Here is a 17,898-nt window from a genome sequence, read left to right as displayed (position 1 = left end):
GCTTGGGTAGCCGACAGAGGCAGAGAAGCCGAGCAAGACAGTGAGGAGAGACAGACAAAGACAGGGCAAGGAGAGGCCCAGGGCCCACTGGGGGCAGAGAGAGCTGAGGAGAGGCAGTGTTCAAAGTAATTGAACAGATACAGAGACTGAGACACTGGTAAGAAAGAAAGTCAACAGGGAGGAATATCTACTCTCAGAGACCTAGAGAATGTGAAAAGAAGCCAGAGGATCAGAGAGTCAGGGCCGGTTAGACATTAGACAGGAGTGTCAGAAAAGTTAGCAAGAGGGAGGGAGATCACGAAGGGATGGATATGAAAGGAGAGACAAAGAGGGTGAGGGAGAATAGATTCACAAAGTGCAAATATCGAGATTCAAGAGATAGACAAGGAATACTGGCATACAGAGAGACAAGAGGAGAGAAAGGGACAAAACTTAGAAATACAGCAAAGATGGAGAGTTTTCAAAGACCTAGAGAAGGGGGACAGCAAGAAGTGAGACAGTTGGAGGTAGACTTGTTAGGAAAACTTATCCAAAATTTGACGGGGGACGCCTGGGTGGCTCAGCGGTTGGGCGCCTATCTTCTGCTCAGGTCTGATCCCGGAATGCGGGATTGAGTCTCGCATCGGGCTCCCTGCGAGGAGGCTGCTTCTCCCTCTGCCTGTGTCTCTCATGAATAAATAAATAATAAAGTCTTTTAAAAATTTTGACAATAGGACAAAAAGATGATTGGGAGCCCTCTCTGCGTTTCCTGGCATTGTCTGTCAAGCCAGCTTCTGATTCTCGAAAACGAAGTAACACTTTCTCTCTTAAGTACCTTTTTAAAAAAAAATATTTTATTTATTTATTCATAGAGATGCAGAGAGAGAGAGAGAGGCAGAGGGAGAAGTAGACTTCATGCAGAGAGCCTGACGTGGGACCCGATCCCGGGGCTTCAGGATCACGCCCTGGGCTGCAGGCGGCGCTAAACCGCTGCGTCACCGGGGCTGCCCTCTCTTCTCTTAAGTACCTTTTGATCAGAATCCAGGCTGCAAATGCTTGTGGTTAGAGTTGTGTATCACCTCTAGGACACCGAGCAGAAACTGACACCCGGGCCCGCTACCCTGTGGGCGCACTACTAATTCGACTTTGGGCTTTTATTTCAGTGCTCCTTTTTCTCACCTTTTCTGTTCTTTCTCATCTTTCTGGAACCACCTATGTCATCCTAGTTCCCTCCATGAGGTAAATAGCTTTTTGACACGCAATCATAGAGCTTATTTTTAACTTTTAAAAAATATTTGACAGTCTGAGCGGAATGAATTCTTCAGGATGGGAGACAAACCGAGAGAAAGAGAAAACGGACAGCCGGGAAGGGAAGGAGATAGGGAGGATGATGGAAAGTCACACAAAGTAGGCGGCGGGAAAAATTCGAGAGAAATGAAGCAGCTTCGGGCAGAGAAAGCCTCCGGCGCCCCCGGCTGGACTCTACGCGCAGCGCCCCCGTCGCCGAACTACATTTTCCGGCCGGCCTGGGAGTGCCGGGCGCAGAGCTCAGAGCCCTCAGGGGCGGGACTCCTCCAATCTCGCCAGTCCCGGTCAGTCTTGCGTCTCCGCGGATAACATGGAGGCTGAGCTCAGCCGCCTCCAGAAAAAGGCACTGTAAGGCAGGAGATGGGGAAGAGCCACAGCCCCACCGGCCCAGCAGAAGCAGCTGGCCCGCGTCGCGGTCTGGAGGTGAGGACGGTCGGCCGCCCGGGGGTCCTGTCTCCGGTGGCGGGGGCTGGGACGCCGTTTCCCTTGGTTCCGAAAGGCGGGATGGGAATGGAGAGAGGCCGCTGCGCGCTCAGCCGGACTGGCGCGGATGGGCCAATCGGAGCTTCCCGCGGCCCCGCGGCTGTCGGGGAATTGTAGTCTCACCGGGACGAGCCCTGTCTCCCATCCAGACCTTGGGCAGTGAGCCTCTCCGCTTGGGGCTTGGAGACTTTCTCTCGTGAGTGAAAGAGGGAATGAATGAATGAACATATCGGTGAATTAATTAAAATTTTTGGGTGAGCAGAGGAAGGGATGTTGGAGAAAGAACAATGGCGCGTGAGTGGTTCAGAATTCCGAGACTCCTTCCAAGCTAGAGGCGCCTTTCCCATGCCCACCCACCTATCTCTGCCTCCCAGGCTCGAGGGTCCTGTGGCCTGTACTACCTTGTTTCAAGCATGTGCAGCCCATGGATCATTGAAGGTATTGATGCTATACCTATAGGTGCCATAGTCGGCGCAAAAACAGACTTGTCACTCATTTGTCCATGCTTTCACAGGCAGTCAGGTGCTACTTTCTCATGGTTCAAAATGCAGAAGGGACAAGGTGAAAAACCTGCCTCCCACCGCTGCATTTTATTTAATAATTTCTTCAGCAAACCACTACTGCACACAGTATTCCTGGGCCTGGACACAAGGGAAAGATCAGCAGACACAGCTACTATCTTCAGGCAGCATGTGACAGATGCACCAAAAAAATGTCGATGGGGAAGGCCTCTTTGATCAGGTTACATTTGAGCAGAGATCTGTAGGAGAGGGAACAGACCATGCAGATAACAGGGAAGAACTGGGCCCTGGGCGGAAGGAAACAGGAGCCCACGTAGTTGGCCCCAAGGATGTGGGCAGGAGTGAACAAAGTAAAGGAGGAGGCTTTGAGGCGCTTCACCAAGTGCTTGGTGAGGATTGTGGCTTTTACTTACAGCTGGGAGGTCTCTGAGCAAAGCAGGGGTAGGATCATAGTGCTTACTGAATCTTTGTGGCTACTGTGTGGAGAACCACCTTTGTCCTCTATTCCCAGGTGCTCTATGATTGATGGCATGAATTAGGTTGGCTTCCTTCTGCTTTAGTTTATGACTGGTGTAACATATTACTGAAAAATGAGGGGTTTAAAACAACAAATATGTATTATCTTAGAGACTTGGAGGTCAGAAATCTGAGATGGATCTCCATGGGTAAAATCAAGGTATCAGCAGGGCTAGTTCCTTCTGGAGGTTCTAGGCTTCAGTGGTCACTTGCCTTCTTCTGAGTGAAATCTTTTGCTTCCTCTTGCAAGAACCCCTCTGATTACATTTAGGACCCATTTGAATAAACCAAGATAATCTCCCCATCTCAAGATTATTAATTTAATCACACCCACAATATCCTTTTTGCCATGTAAGGTAACTTATTCATAGGGATTAGGATGCCTAGTGCCACCTCCGGAAAAAGGCACTATAAGGCAGGAGATGAGGAAGACCCGCAGCCCCACTGGCCCAGTAGAAGCAGTTGGCCTGCATCGCAGTGTCTAGACTATCTCATGGTTGCAAGAGGTCTGCTGGGGGAAGAGAGCAGAATCTCCTAGCAGATTCTCTTGATCTCATAGGTTAAAACTAAGTGACATGCTCACAAGAATGCTTGGAAGTGAGTGTGCAGTGTTTTTAGCAGTCGGGAAAGAAGGGACTGGGCATGCCTCTGAGGCAATGGTCAGCAGTGGGAAGTACTCTGCTGTCAGAGCATGGGAAGGCCAGCTAGTAGTTGGGACTTCCAAGTACTCACGCATTAATGCCCATGTGTCCTTGTCCTACAGGTAGAGGCAGGTGTGGCAGGAGAGGCCAAGAGGCTGCCATTGTGGGCACACACTGGACAGGCACTGGGGAGAGACCTCATCAAGGCGCGTGGCTCAGGGAGGCGGAATGAAGACAACTCCCCGGCTGCAAGTGTCAGGGAAGGCACCCCTTGGTGGGATTGGTCTCCGCCACAGTGCCAAGCGGGACCGAAAGTCCATCACACTGCATGTAAAGTTAGAGGTGCTTCGGAGGTTTGAGGAAGGTGAGAAGCTAACTCAGATTGCCCGAGCCCTGGGGCTGGCCACCTCTACCGTCGCTTCGATCCGTGTCAACAAGGACAAGATCTGGGCCAATTCTCAGGCAGCCACACCTGTCAGTGCCACACAGCTGACCCGCTGCCGGGGTGTGGTGATGGGCCATATGGAACGCTTGCTCAGCCTATGGATTGAGGAGCAAAAGCGGCAGAACCTGCCCATCAGCACACTGCTCATCCAGGATAAGGCACGACGGCTCTTTGTGCAGCTGCAGCACGAGCAGGGCAATGGCACTCAGGCTGAGACCTTTGGGGCCAGTAATGGCTGGTTTGCCCGATTCAAGGCTCGCCACAATGTGCTTTTGACAGATGAGCCATCCGTGGCTGACACCCAGGCTGCTGCCCACTACCCCCTAGTGCTGCGCACCATTCTGGAGGAAGGCTGCTACTCACCACGCCAAATCTTCAATGTGGATGAGACGGGCCTATTCTGGAAGCGGCTCCCAGAGCGCATGCTACTGGCACTGGAAGGGGCAGCTGGGCCTGGCCTCAAGGCCTCTAAGGACCACCTGACCTTGCTGCTTGGTGGCAATGCAGCTGGCGATTTCAAACTGAAGCCTCTGCTGGTGTACCCCTCAGAGAACCCACGTGCTCTCAAGGGCTGCTCCAAGGCCAGCCTTCCTGTGGTCTGGCGCTCAAACCGCAATGACTGGCTGACACCCAGCATCTTCCAGGAGTGGTTTACTGGCTGCTTCTGCCCTGCTGTAGAGAACTACTGTGCCAGCCACGGCCTCCCACACCGTGCCCTGTTGCTCCTGGATGGCGCGCCCTGCCACCCTGCTCACCTGGATGGCCTCTCAGCCCATGTGAGAGTTGAATTCCTGCCCAAGAACACATCGGCCCTGATCCAGCCCATGAACCAGGGTGTCATTGCCACATTCAAGGCCTATTACCTGCGCCGCATGCTCAGCCAGCTAGTCCAGGAGACAGCTGGTGAAGACCGACCCTCTGTGCAGGAGTTCTGGCGAAGCTATACTGTTGTGACCGCTGTGGACAATATAGCCGAAGCCTGGGCAGAGCTGCAGCCTGTCACCATGAACAGTGCCTGGAGAAAGCTCTGGCCCGAGTGTGTCCCTGCTGGCACACCTGAGCCTGACACTGTGCCTCAGCTCCGCCGCAGCATTGTTGCACTAGCTAGCCACGTGGGCCTTGGAGATGCAGCTGAGGCTGATGTTGCCAACCTACTGCAGGCCCATGGGGAGCACCCCCGCCACGGCATCCCCCAGGATACAGAAGATGGGGACATCAGTGGCTCTGGGTTGCCTTGGGAGGCAGGGAAAGGCTCAGTTTCCAGAAAACCAGAGCCAGATTTCACAGAGGCTGTGGTGGGTGCAAGGACTGAGGAAGCTGGTGTGGGTGCTCTGAGCCCCGAGCACCTGGCCCAGGCCCTGTCTCACTTTGCTGCTGGTTTACGAGTCCTCATGGAGAATGATCCAAACCGGGAGCGCAGCCTGCGGGTCTCTCGGGGTGTCCACTGTGCCCTTGCCCACCTCTGGGAGCTGCACCGGGAAGGGAGGCGACAGGCTCGGGCAGCTGCATCCTCAGGAGGCCTCACTGCAGTGGCAGCAAGGGAGTTGGCAGGAAACCTGCCTTTGCCCCAAGTAGGGCCCATAGAGGGTAGAGAAGTGGCTAAGGGCACACGTCCAGAAGGGCAGACCTCTGGCTGTCCTGTATGATTTGGGGCTTGGACTTGACCTCATGTGATCTCTGTCTAGTGATGTTTTGTTTCTGGAGGTCAGATACTGCTACTTCTCCCACATGGTTCTCATATCTCATGATCTGTGGTCTCTGTATAGTGACATACAGCTTCAGGCTTGGGGAACAGAAGGGTGGTGGTCTCTGATTGGCAGATGAATTGTAGGGCCCAGGAGTGCCCTCCCATGACAGAGACACATCCTGTAGTATGGTAGTTGCCCAGCATAGCCTGCCAGGGCAGCTTTCCTTGTGGTGAGAGGCCAGAAGTAAGATCAGCCTCTTCCATTTTCCAAACTTGACCTCTCCCTGCACCATTGGAACCCTTCCTTGCCAACTTTAGATGAGGGTTTCCTGTTCTGGGCATGTCTGTTCTCACTTTCCATGCCATCCTCACGTCTTCTGGCTTCCATGGCCTCTGTTGACTCGGGTCTCTGGTACCTTCTCTGTGCCTGAGCACTTTGATACTGTGGATTTTGATACCAGGGATCACTTCCTTGGTGAGATGTTTTCTTCCTGAGTTTCTGTGGTATAGTTGTCTTGGCTTCCTTCCATCCTCTGAGGTTGAGGCTTTTGTGACTGTGATGGTCTCCCTATTCTGGTGCTCTTTGAAAAATACCATCCACTCCTAAGAGCTCAGTGATCAACTCAGGGTTAACTCCTAGTACATTGGTTACAGCCCAGCCTCTCCCTGAGTTAGATCCAAAGCTCTGATTCTGATGGACACACACACACACACACACACACACACACACACACACACAGTTTTATTATCTCCCCTAATTCCAGTTTGTTTTTCTGTCCCCCAAACTATAACAATGGGCATTGTGGGGTGTCCATCTGACTGCAGAAACACCACCTGGGTCACCAAAACCAAAGCTGCATGAGCCACAGGTGGTGGGACAGGGGTGTCTGGGCTTTTGAACTCCTTTGAACACAAGTGCACATACACACACTCACACCAAGTAATAAAGATGAGAGAAAGGATTCCTGCTACTTCTGTCAGCTAACACTGCATCGATGGGCTTGCTGTCATATCACAGGGGCTGGGGGCCAGGGAGGGACTTGAACAGCCAGCCTTATTGGGAGAAAGGTCATATGAGGCCCCACGCTTGCTTTCCTGGGGAAAGTAGTAAGAGGGATGACAAAGAGAAGGGAAGCTTTTCTTAGGATTCTGGTGACAGACTGGATTAATTGATTGCACAATTTGTGAGTACTTGTAATATGCCAGGTGTTGAGGAGACCAGAGTGAGACTGACTTCAGGAGCTGCCAGTCCAGAAGTTGTTGCATTCTATGTGACAATGATATGGGAGAGCTTGGTTCTTGTCTCACGGAGTCGAAGAATGAATCTCGTGGACACAGGAGAGTGAGTAAAGTGATAAAAGTTTAAGTAAAGATACAGAGAAAGCTCTCAGGAGTGAGAGGGGTCCCAACAGGGTTGCCCCTGAGGGCTTGTAGGGTTGGTCTTTTATTGGAAGCCTAATCAGGGAACCTAAACCCTTTTTTTTTCCCCCTAAACCCTTTTAACATTATCTATTGACATCACATTGAGTAAGGACTATTGATAACATCTTTAATGGCATACTTCTTTGGGGTCTGGTTATTCTTTGTTGGTCACAAGTAGCTGTTATTACAAGACACCCTCCCCACCCACACCTTAGGGCAGGGTGGTCTGGCTTGTTCCTTAATCTCTGGTTTCCTTACAACTCAGCAGTTTTAGGATTTTGTGTGTGCTTCCGTGGCGCCCTACCTAGCCCTGTTTGTCCCTAACTCAACAAGGCTATGACAGGTGACTCAGGAGAGACCCCCACCTAGCCCGGGGTAGAGGTAGAGGATAGGACATAATGGATAGGCTTTCTGGGGAAGTGGTATCTTAGCTTTCAGGGACCTTGCTGACAAGAAACTAGTCATTTCCAAATGCTGCGTGTTACAGAGGGGCTTTACAGAGGCAGCCCAGTGTAGTGGGGTGATGATTGGTGAAGCCTAAAGACCAGGAGAAAGGGGTATCCTCTGTGGAGGCTGAGTGCGGTACAGCAGCTGAAGGAGACAGGTGACCATGTGGGAATCGTTGAGGCCAAATCTGAATGTGTGGAAGGAATAGTTACATGAGCAGCCACTCGTGGTCATCCAGGCGTTGTGTAGCAGAGATGAGGCACACATGGGCCGGTCCAGGCAACAGGGCTTGTTTTTTCAGAGCCAGGGACAGCGCCTGACCCTCAACAAACGCGATGCGGGAGACCCTGGATTCTTCGACCAGCAGCCTTCCTAGGCCCCTGAACATTTCAGAGTGGCCCTGGTGGTGGATCAGGGAAACCCGGTGTCTTCTGGGAAATGCAGTGTCTGCAACTCTACAGGCTGGCTCTCCGACACTCTTGGGAACTACATTTACCAGAGAGCCTGGCCAACAGAGACTGTCTTCCGTGCCTTTCACTTCCGGGCGTGGACCGTTTCCATAGAGACTTGAAGCACCTGACGCCAGTTTCCCTCACCTCTTGGCGTTTTTGCGCGGAATGGTCGAGTGGGGGGCGGGGGTTGCACGCGAGGGGAAGGGCACAGGCGCCGGAAGCAGTCAGTGGAGGGGCCGGCAGCTTCCGGTTCTCGTTGCTAGGCTGGGGTTGGTTGCTGTCCCTGCACAGTGGAGCGGTCACGTGTGGCTCCCAGGGGTGGGGTGTGTGTGTGTGCATGAGTCGCGCAGTGCAGCCACAAGTGTTGGAAAAGGCCTGGGGCAGGGTGTGTGCCGCCCGGCGGAGGGCGGCAGCGGAAGTGGTGAACAGAAGCACCGCCGGTTTCCCAAAAAGCCCTGTTAGTCCTCGAGGAAAGGGATCCCGGGGCGCTTGGGATGCGGAGTGTTCCATGATCGCATCCTGACCCGGAAATGATTCCGGGCTGAGTTCGTCCCTGGCCGCTCCTCCGGTTCTGCCCTCGAATGGGTGCTGTTAACCTTCCTGAGCCGAATTTCTCGGGCTTCTCTACAGCAGTTCCCTTTTAGATGGATACCCAACCAAGCTCTTTCAAAACTGTTCTTACTTCCTCTGCGGAGGTCAATTTCCGTAGCCCAGGCCTGAATTCCCTCTTTGCTCCCACTACGCGTCCGGCCGTCTGTATGTGAGAGTGCTCCGGGAGGGCACTCCACACTCCAGGATTAAATTGCAGACCCTTACGCGGCCGAAGGCTCTGCAGGATTGCCCTGGCGACAGGGCTCTGGCCTGATCTGATCCCACTCCCCAGAATGTTCTCTCCTGTAGCTTCCTCAGGACACCTGACAGCCAGGTGGGTGGGTGTGGGGGGGGGGGAGGGCGGCGGGCGCGGGAATGGAGCTGCCCGGGTCTGGGGAACCCTGACCAACCTTTTTAAAAACACGTGCTGGCAATGAAAATAGTCCCTTTGAAAAGTTGCAGTGGTAACAAATGGCCGTTCCCCCCCTTCCCAGATGTCTGACGGTATGTAGAGATTTATAAAAGAAAAAAAACGATGTTGGCCTCCAGTTACTTTACCCAGGTTTGCCCACTGGGGGTTTGTTCTTCAGGCGCCATTTCTGAACATTTATAACAGCTCCTGCGTAGGCTCACACACATAATATACTGGAGAGGTTTATGGTTTTAAAGTGTTAACATTAGTGGAATCACCGGTGGGGAGGTCCACAGGTTACTTTCTTGTTTAACATTGTAGAGTGGAAATCTCTCCTTGTCATTTTTTGATCTTACTGGTTTGAGGTTCTGTAGGAGTCTGCCATGGGGGGAGGAAGGCCTTCCAGTGTAGGAGTCAGCTATTGCCATCCCTGTGCCTGGCCCATGCTAGCTGCACTGCCTCTGTCCCTAGCTTCATCTTGCCCTTCCAGTCTGTCCCCCATATCACTCTTCCCGGTGCATGGCAGATTGCATCCTTCACTTGCTCAGACCCTCCCTCGGCACTGACCCTCTGCTAGTTCTCGCCTGCACTTCTGCTTGACTGCTGGTGGGGTTCTCTTAGTTCATCGGAACATGACAAATCCATGCCCCCTATCCTCAGGAACAACTCTTCTATCTTTACCCAGTCTGGCATCAGCTATTGTAAACTTCTGCAGGGGTGAGTTTGCTCTCCTCTTAACCAGATTCCCAGTGCCAGGTGTTCTTTTAAGGGCACAGATGGGGAGGCTGGAGGTATCCCCTACCAGGTTGCCAGCTGGCAAGACTTGAGGGGCCCTGATTGGGTAGGCATTTGTCCCAGTATGATGGTGTGTGGCCTGAGTGAGTGTGGGGGAGGCCAGCTTCCCAACGTCTCACCATGGCAGCCCCACTGAATGCATGCCATGTTTCAGGCCATATAAATCAAGCAGGGAAGGAAACAAGATTTCTGCCCTATTGAAACTTAGTCTATTTGGAGAGTTGAATAGTGAGACCACCAGTCACGATTAGGGTGTCCTTTCTCTGGATAGGGTGGAGGCACAAGGAGGTGAGCACAGAGGTCAGCCTGGCCAGGGATGGCTTTGCATTTCCTGCCATGTGGCATTTTCACCTTAGCTACAGGTATGCCTGTATGCCTGTGAGGCGGGGATAATGATGAAACAGGCAGGAGAGATGGTTGGTTAGGATGCCATCATTCATCCTGGCATTTGTTCACACATTCGCTACGCATAACCTATGCAGTGACTTTTACTTTCTTGGTTCTCTGTATCAAGAGGTAGAAACCATAGCAATTAAAAACAAAAACAGTTTTACTAAGTTATAATTTACATACCAAAAAAAGTACAGTCCCTGGCTTTAGTATATTTATAAGATTGTACAACCATCACCATTGCCTAATTCCATAATTTAAACATCTCCAAAGAAACTCTGGAGTCACTCTCCATTCTTTTCCTAATGCCCTGGCAACCATAAAAAAGGAGATAGGGATCCCTGGGTGGCGCAGCGGTTTGGTGCCTGCCTTTGGCCCAGGGCGCGATCCTGGAGACCCGGGATCGAATCCCACGTCGGGCTCCTGGTGCAGCGAACCTGCTTCTCCCTCTGCCTGTGTCTCTGCCTCTCTCTCTCTCTCTCTCTCTCTCTCTCTCTCTCTCTCTCTCTGTGTGTGTGTGTGACTATCATAAATAAATAAAAAAGGAGATAAATTATGTACCACAACATAGATGAACATTGAAAACATTACACTCATGAAAGAAGCAAGTCATAAAAAGCTACATACTGCATGATTCCCTGTAATGAACTGTCCAGAATAAGCAAATCCATAGAGACACAAAGATTTTCATTTCTCTTGGTTATTTACCTAGAAGTAGAATTGCGTGGTCATATGGTTAGGCTGTTTGACTTTTTGAGGAATGGTAACACACCACTTATTTTAATAGAGGGGATTTTAATGTAAATAACCAGTTATTGAAGGAGGAGAAAAGTAAAGAAAGAACTTCAAGGTATCATGGCAGTAAGGACTGCAGGGAATAGTATCTACTCCTAGAGCTGTGGGAGCAAAGGGAAGAGATTGGAATTAAGACAGTTAGAAACTGAAAGGAGGTCCTGAGACCCAGACCCCTGAGCAGAGGCTGGTGCTGGGGTCTCTGAGGGGGACATGATGAAGCTGGTTCTGCACGTGTTGGAAAAGCTGCAGACTGGATTAAGTTACTGTTAAGGGGGGAAAAGTTACTCTTAAAGGAAAACCTTGATAATGCATGACTGTTTTGCCTAGGCATGAACGTGAGGTGCAGGTGAAGCATTTTGGAGGCATGTAGTCCCTGTGGGGTGTTCAGTTGTGCTCTTTTCTAAGCCTGTTGCCAATGTTTGGAGGTGGACTGTCTCCTGACCAACATCCAATGTTTGCTTCCTCCTTTGAGGTTTGTCTCCCAGTTCTAGTTCCCAGCTTCCCACTGAATGGATGCTTAGGTGATGCACACTATAAGATTTTGCAGGGCAGGGATCCCTGGGTGGCGCAGCGGTTTGGCGCCTGCCTTTGGCCCAGGGCGCGATCCTGGAGACCCAGGATCGAATCCCACGTCGGGCTCCCGGTGCATGGAGCCTGCTTCTCCCTCTGCCTGTGTCTCTGCCTCTCTCTCTCTGTGTGTGACTATCATAAATAAAATAAAAAAAATAAAAAAAAAAAAGATTTTGCAGGGCACCTGGCTGGCTCAGTCAGAAGAACATGGGACTTTGATCTTGGGGTCATGAGTTTGAGCCCCGTGCTGGGGGTGTAGAGATTACTAAAGAAAGAATAAAGTTTAAAAAAGAGAGTGATTTTGCATCATAACATTGTGGATGTTGGAACAGCAGCTTACTGGTCACTGAATGGACTCAGGCCTGGTACTCTTGTGGATCTTATGGGGTGTGCATGGTTATGTCCATTCATCCTTGAAATCAGATGGTTTCAAGTTTGCCACAGTTCACACTTACATGAACACTCCTGCCTTTGCTTCATGCGCTTACCTGATCCTGGCCTGTTGCTGGCCCCTCCAATGGCCCCATGTGAGAGAGGGTAGAGGATCCGGCCCTTGCTTTCTCTGAGTGGCCTTGGAGATTATTGCTGTAATGCTCTCAGAAAGTTCAGAAGCCTGATGTCTCATTTTCCCTTGGCTATCAATGTCAAGATGTGAGGGGAGGAGGGGTCCTCAAGACCACTTTTGGCTTAATGATTTGCTGTAAGGAGTCACAGAATTCAACAAGACTTTTCTACTTATGATTATAGTTGATTACAGTGAAAAGATACATATTAAAATCAGCAGTGGAGAAAGGTGCATAGTCTGGGAGGTAGTGGGCATGAAATTCTACATGTCCTTTCCCAGGGTAGCCATGTGGACAGTGCTTAATTCTCACAGCAATGACATGACAATGCAGCAACCAGGAATGTTTACCTGAGCTCTGGTGTCCAGGTTTTTTATTGAGGGTCAGTCTCATAAGCATGGAGCATACTGACTTTAGTTACTCAATCTTAACTCCTTCCAGAGATCAAATTAGTACAGTGTAGCCCAGGGTCACTACTATAAGTCACATTGTTAGCATGAACTATCTGGTTTGGCCCAAGTACTTAGGTAAACAAAGATGCCTTTTTTTTTTTTTTAAAGATTTTATTTATTCCTGAGACACAGAGAGAAGGCAGAGACATAGACAAAGGGAGAAGCAGGCTCCTCACAGGCAGCCCAATGTGGGACTCCACCCTGGAATTCCGAGATCATGCCGCGGGCCAAAGGCAGACACTCAATCGCTGAGCCACCCAGGCATCCCACAAAGATGCCTTTAATAGGCAGAATATTCCAAGGGCTGAGAGGTTACCTCTTAGGAGCTGGTCAAGGGCCAAACTTTTGGAACGTGCAGGGTTTGGAGAAACCAGGCCTGCTGAGTCAACCCGTTACTGAACATATCTGGCTGCAGGCAAAGGAAGGTTCTCATCGTTTCCTTGGTGTTTCAGTGACTTGGGTTTCAGGGGCCTTGGTTGTACTCTTGAGGTCTGTATGTATAAAAATGGGAGCTGCATGTTAGTCAGGGCAGGGTGTTCTGTGTGGTTTGGAGGGCAGGCCCTTGTCTCATCCAACTCAGAATCCCAGACCAGCAACTGGTTACATGTAAATTGACTGATTGATTGATTGATTGATTGGCCTGGGTGCCTGACCACTGTGTCCTTAGGGTGAGGCTGAGGACACCAACTCTTTCCTCTCCCCTCAGCACTGGCCAGGCCTGTCCTGAGGACCAGGGGCCTGGAGAGCTGGCAGAGCTGTCCAAACCCTTCATGGATGGAGCTCAGGTGAGCTATGAGTCCTCCAAAGTCACATGCCACATCTTGCTGACCACTCGCCGCCCCTCCCCCCCGCCCCCAGCCGCCCCGATCCTCCCCAATGCCTCATAAGCTTTCCTTGGAGGGTCACTTCAGCAGCTGTGCCCAGCCTCCCCTACTACCCCCTCACCCTTAGGCTTGGCCCAGGAGCCTGCCCTGCAGCCTCTTTCATCTCCTGGTTGTGAGGGTGGAGTATACCCAGGCTTATACTTCTGAGTATAGAGTAAATGCTTGTCCTGAGGTCCTGGGATCCCAGTGCCCAAATCCAAAGGCACAAGAGTGAGACTGGGGCACAGATGGGGTTGCCTGGTCTCAGCTTCTTTTGGGTATGGCTAAACATCACTGTCAGGAAAGCCCAAATTCAGGTTGTTATTGTTGGCACCAGTTTACAATGTATTTTATTTTATTTTTTTTAAAGATTTTATTGATTTATTCACAAGAGACACACAGAGAAAGAGAAGCAGAGACACAGGCAGAGGGAGAAGCAGGCTCCATGCAGGGAGCCCGACGTGGGACTCGATCCCAGGACTCCAGGATCACACCCTGTGCCAAAGGTGGGCTCTAAACCACTGAGCCACCCAGGGATCCCCCAGTTTACAATTTAAAACAGCATTTGATAGGCCCACAGGACATGGCTGTGGCCAGGACTGATTGCTAATTCTTCCTTTCTTCTTGTCTCCCTTGCTCTTCCTGCCTTGCACTCCCTTTCTACTGGTTTCCATTTTACTCCTGCTATGCCACTTTGACTTTCTTCTCCCTGTGAACATGGTGTATTCCAGATGGTGGTGGCATTTGGAGAAAAGGCCAAATCTGGATCCCACAAAAGAAGACTGGGGGCCACCCAGTGCCCTGCAGAAGGCAGTCTTCAGGAATGTGACTGGTTTGGGTAAGGATGCGGATTTTGGGGAGTGGATTGGCCTTATTGCCAGACACACAAGCCCTCAGATGAGTGGTCTGTTTCCAGCCATGGGTTCCTGCTGCAGAAAGCCTTTACCTGAGCCTACCCACTTTCCATAGGAGTGGGGAGAGGGAGGGCTAGCTTAGGAGATTGTTTATTGTTTAAATTTGGCCTGAATGTTTTGCTGTGGATCCCAGATGCCCACACATCTCACATCTGCCTTCTTCTTCTTTTTGGGAGCGGGGGGAGTTCAATTTGCCAACACATAGCATATCACCCGGTGCTCATCCTGTCAAATGCCCCCCTCAGTGCCCGTCACCCAGTCACCTCAACCCCCTGCCTACCTCCCTTTCCACTACCCCTTGTTCGTTTCCCAGAGTTAGATGTTTCTCATGTTCTGTCACCCTCTCTGATATTTACCACTCAGTTTCTCTCCTTTCCCCTTTATTCCCTTTCACTATTTTTTATATTCCCCAAATGAATGAGACCATATAATGTTTGTCCTTCTCTGGTTGACTTATTTCACTCAGCATAATACTCTCCAGTTCCATCCACATCGAAGCAAATGGTGGGTATTTGTCTTTTCTAATGGCTGAGTAATATTCCATTGTAAATATATACACCACAGCTTCTTTATGCATTCATCTTTCGATGGGCACCGAGGCTCCTTCCACACTTTTCACATCTGCCTTCTATACACACCTATGTACACCTGGCTGAGGCATGCCCAGACTTGACCTCAGATTACATGCAGGAAATGAGTACCACCTGCTGGCTGAACCTGTTGCACCTGAGCAGGAAACTCTTCTGCCCCAATACTTGGACCAGCTCTGGGTTCTCCTTGGAGTGGCCCCTGTGGGTTTATCTTGGGATCCCAAGTTGCTGGTCAGCTTCTCCCATTTGAGTGTCTATACCACTTAATGTAGAATCAGAGTCAAATGAGAGACTGACTTTAAACACCACCCTTGGGTACATTAGTCAGATAAAGGAAGAGTCACTTGCCATTAGTTGGCCATGGGGCATGTGGCCCATCTTCATTTAGGAATCCAAGCCTGCTGGTCAGTGAGTGTCCACCTGCCCTGGCAGGGAGACCTGGCTGAGAATTTCCAGTAAACTGTACCTGTGTTAGTTTCCAGGCAGCACAGCTCCCCACCATTCTCACAGGATCTTGGATGTGATGCCAAACAACAGTTTTATCACTGTTTTAACTTTTTACTGTCTAAAAAAAGAGGAGAAACACAATTCCATGTGTTTCACAAGTGACAAGTACAGTGAGATACTCGAATAAGTGAAACATACCAAATAAAAAGAGGGATCTACTCTCTCGCTCCACCAACTGAAGTGATTTGTCATCTGCATTGGGAATGAGGAAATGCTGATTTTCCCCCTGTCAGAAGGCAATGTGAGCTTTTGCTATGTCAAAAAATGAGAACATGTAGGATATGCTGCATGAGGCCCATGTTAGCATTGGGCATGGAGGGAAGCATAGGATGCTGGCAGAGCTGAAGAGCTACAAGAATGTGACATAGGAAGCTATACTCCTGTACTTGAAGATATACAGACCCTGGCAGCATAAGTTGCATCCTGTGAAGAAATAGATGTTGAAGACTAATATTTGTAGAGACGAGGAGCTGGTGCCGGGTGGACCGTATTGAAATGCAATTTAAATTTATCATGGTCTACCAGAGTCCCACCACCAAATTTGTCCAGTGGAGGCTTCTGACCAGCAAAAGTGCTGGGGATGTGGCCATATGTCTGCTAGATATCTTCATATCTTTTTAAAAAGATTTTATTTATTTTAGACAGCATGAACCAAGAAGGGGCAGAGGGGGAAAGTGAGAGAGGCATACTCCTCACTGAGCCCTATAGGCTCAGTCTCACAACTCTGAGATCATGACCTGACCTGAGCCCCCATGTCCAGGTCAGTCACTTAACTGACTAAGCCATCTATGCACCCCACATCTTCTGCATCTTTGGGGCCCTTTCTATTCTTTAGTCTGGAAATGGAAGATACTTTGCAAATGAGGTATGTGGAGTAGATTAATGATCATGACCAGGAAGCACCATCTGAGCCAGAGCCCAGGCAGCATGGAGTGGGGCCACCAAGACATCTACAATATTGTGACTTGGTAGAGGGGACCAGTGTGTGGACCTGGGAGCTGCACTTTGTTCAAGTGATGAAGAACAGAATTTTGTTGTTTTATTTTTTTTTAATATTTTATTTTATTTATTTATTTTTTTTAAGATTTTATTTTTAAGTAATCTCTACACTCAGTGTGGGGTCTGAAGTCACAACCCTGAGATCAAAGCTCAACAATCTTGAGCTGCAGCCCAAGAATAGAATATTTAATGAGAGCATCTGCAGTTCATCTTATGAGGGGATGTTCGGTCATGACATCAAAGTGGGCGTGTTGACATCCTCGGTTCCCAATGGGGCAGTCAGCCAGCTGGAGGCAGAAGAGGATCTGTAGGAGTTGCTGCAGAGTGTGAGGATGGACAGGTCTGAGAATGAGTGCAATGGCCTCACTGTCTTGTTGCTGGAGGTGCCAAGAACTGGAGTGGTGCTTTGTGGTGTATGCCCTATGGGCTGTGGGGAAGCCCAGGTATGTGAATCCAGCATGACATATGTGGACTCGTCCTGTGGCAGAGACTCTCAGGCTATGAGAATGGTGACTTGGGCATGGAGGAGAGACTTCTTGCTTCCCTCAGTATGCTTCCACTCCCATTTAAGAATGTGTAGTTGGGGGGATCCCTGGGTGGCTCAGTGGTTTGGCGCCTGCCTTCGACCCAGGGCATGATCCTGGAGTCCTGGGATTGAGTCCCACGTCGGGCTCCTTGCATGGAGCCTGCTTCTCCCTCTGCCTATGTCTCTGTCTCTCTCATGAATAAATAAATAAATAAATCTTAAAAAAAAAAAGAATGTGTAGTTGGACTCTATCAACGCACTTTCTGCTCCTGGCATTGGTGACACTATCAGAATTTCCATTCTGGATTTAGACAAGGAAGGCTGAAGTCAGAAACATCCTGTGTGTGATTCTTTCCATCAAAGATGGGCAGTTATATTGATTAGGCAACAGATTGGGAACAATTGAGCAGTTTTTCATGAGGAGTCTATTCACAATGTGTTTAGAGGCTTCAGTTTTCTTTTTTTTTTAAGATTTTATTTATTTATTCATGAAAGACACACAGAGAGAGAGGCAGAGACATAGGCAGAGAGAGAAGCAGGCTCCATGCAGGGAGCCTGATGAGGGACTTAATCCCAGGACTCCAGGATCACACCCTGGGCCTAAGGCAGGTGTTTAACCGCTGAGCCACCCAGGCATCCCTTCTTCTTTTTTTTTTTTTTTAAGATTTTATTTATTTATTCATGAAAGACACAGAGAGAGGCAGAGACATAGGCAGAGAGAGAGGCTTCAGTTTTCATCAGAGAGGTCACACCTGAGAATGGTTCCTGAGTGAACTCTCGAGAGTCCTGTCTGTAACTGGCAGGGAGGGACACAGGTTGTGTGTGTGTAAAGCCAAGTGCAGGACCAACAAATGTCCCTGCCAGGGTCTTTCAGGTTCCTATGTTCCTCCAATCATTTGGGTTCTGCTGTAATTAATGACCAGCTGCTGATGAAGTTCTGTATAGCCCTCCTCTCATGTTAGAAACTGTTGACATGAGGAGCCTGGAACCTGGGCCTCTGCCTTGCTTTCCTTGCATTGCTGTGCTGACC

General features: G+C 50.0%; 1 protein-coding gene across 2 annotated transcripts; it reads left to right on the top strand.

The window, feature by feature from the left end:
• The first annotated feature begins 22 nt into the window (after positions 1–22).
• On the top strand, positions 23–17,017 carry LOC129499869 (tigger transposable element-derived protein 1-like). 2 transcript variants are annotated; one of them, XM_055309856.1, is made up of 6 exons: positions 23–1,710; positions 3,571–8,826; positions 13,176–13,254; positions 13,703–13,838; positions 14,064–14,170; positions 15,312–17,017. In XM_055309856.1, exon 2 carries the CDS (start codon positions 3,677–3,679, stop codon positions 5,537–5,539), a length of 1,863 nt encoding a protein of 620 aa, XP_055165831.1. In that variant the 5' UTR covers positions 23–1,710; positions 3,571–3,676; the 3' UTR covers positions 5,540–8,826; positions 13,176–13,254; positions 13,703–13,838; positions 14,064–14,170; positions 15,312–17,017. The 2 variants fall into 2 exon arrangements, with proteins under 2 accessions (XP_055165831.1, XP_055165832.1); XM_055309857.1 differs by lacking the exons at positions 13,176–13,254; positions 13,703–13,838; positions 15,312–17,017 and having other exon boundaries at positions 14,064–14,082.
• Positions 17,018–17,898: the final 881 nt, after the last annotated feature.

The sequence above is a fragment of the Nyctereutes procyonoides genome, unplaced genomic scaffold, assembly GCF_905146905.1.
Source record: "Nyctereutes procyonoides isolate TBG_1078 unplaced genomic scaffold, NYPRO_anot_genome, whole genome shotgun sequence".
NCBI classification, from domain to species: domain Eukaryota; kingdom Metazoa; phylum Chordata; class Mammalia; order Carnivora; family Canidae; genus Nyctereutes; species Nyctereutes procyonoides.
Note: the sequence above shows the minus strand (reverse complement) of the source record. Positions and strands in the feature narration are given on the sequence as shown.

Bases quoted from the DNA above. Each gene is read 5' to 3' on its own strand.
- LOC129499869 (XM_055309856.1), top strand. From the start codon at position 3,677: ATGAAGACAACTCCCCGGCTGCAAGTGTCAGGGAAGGCACCCCTTGGT.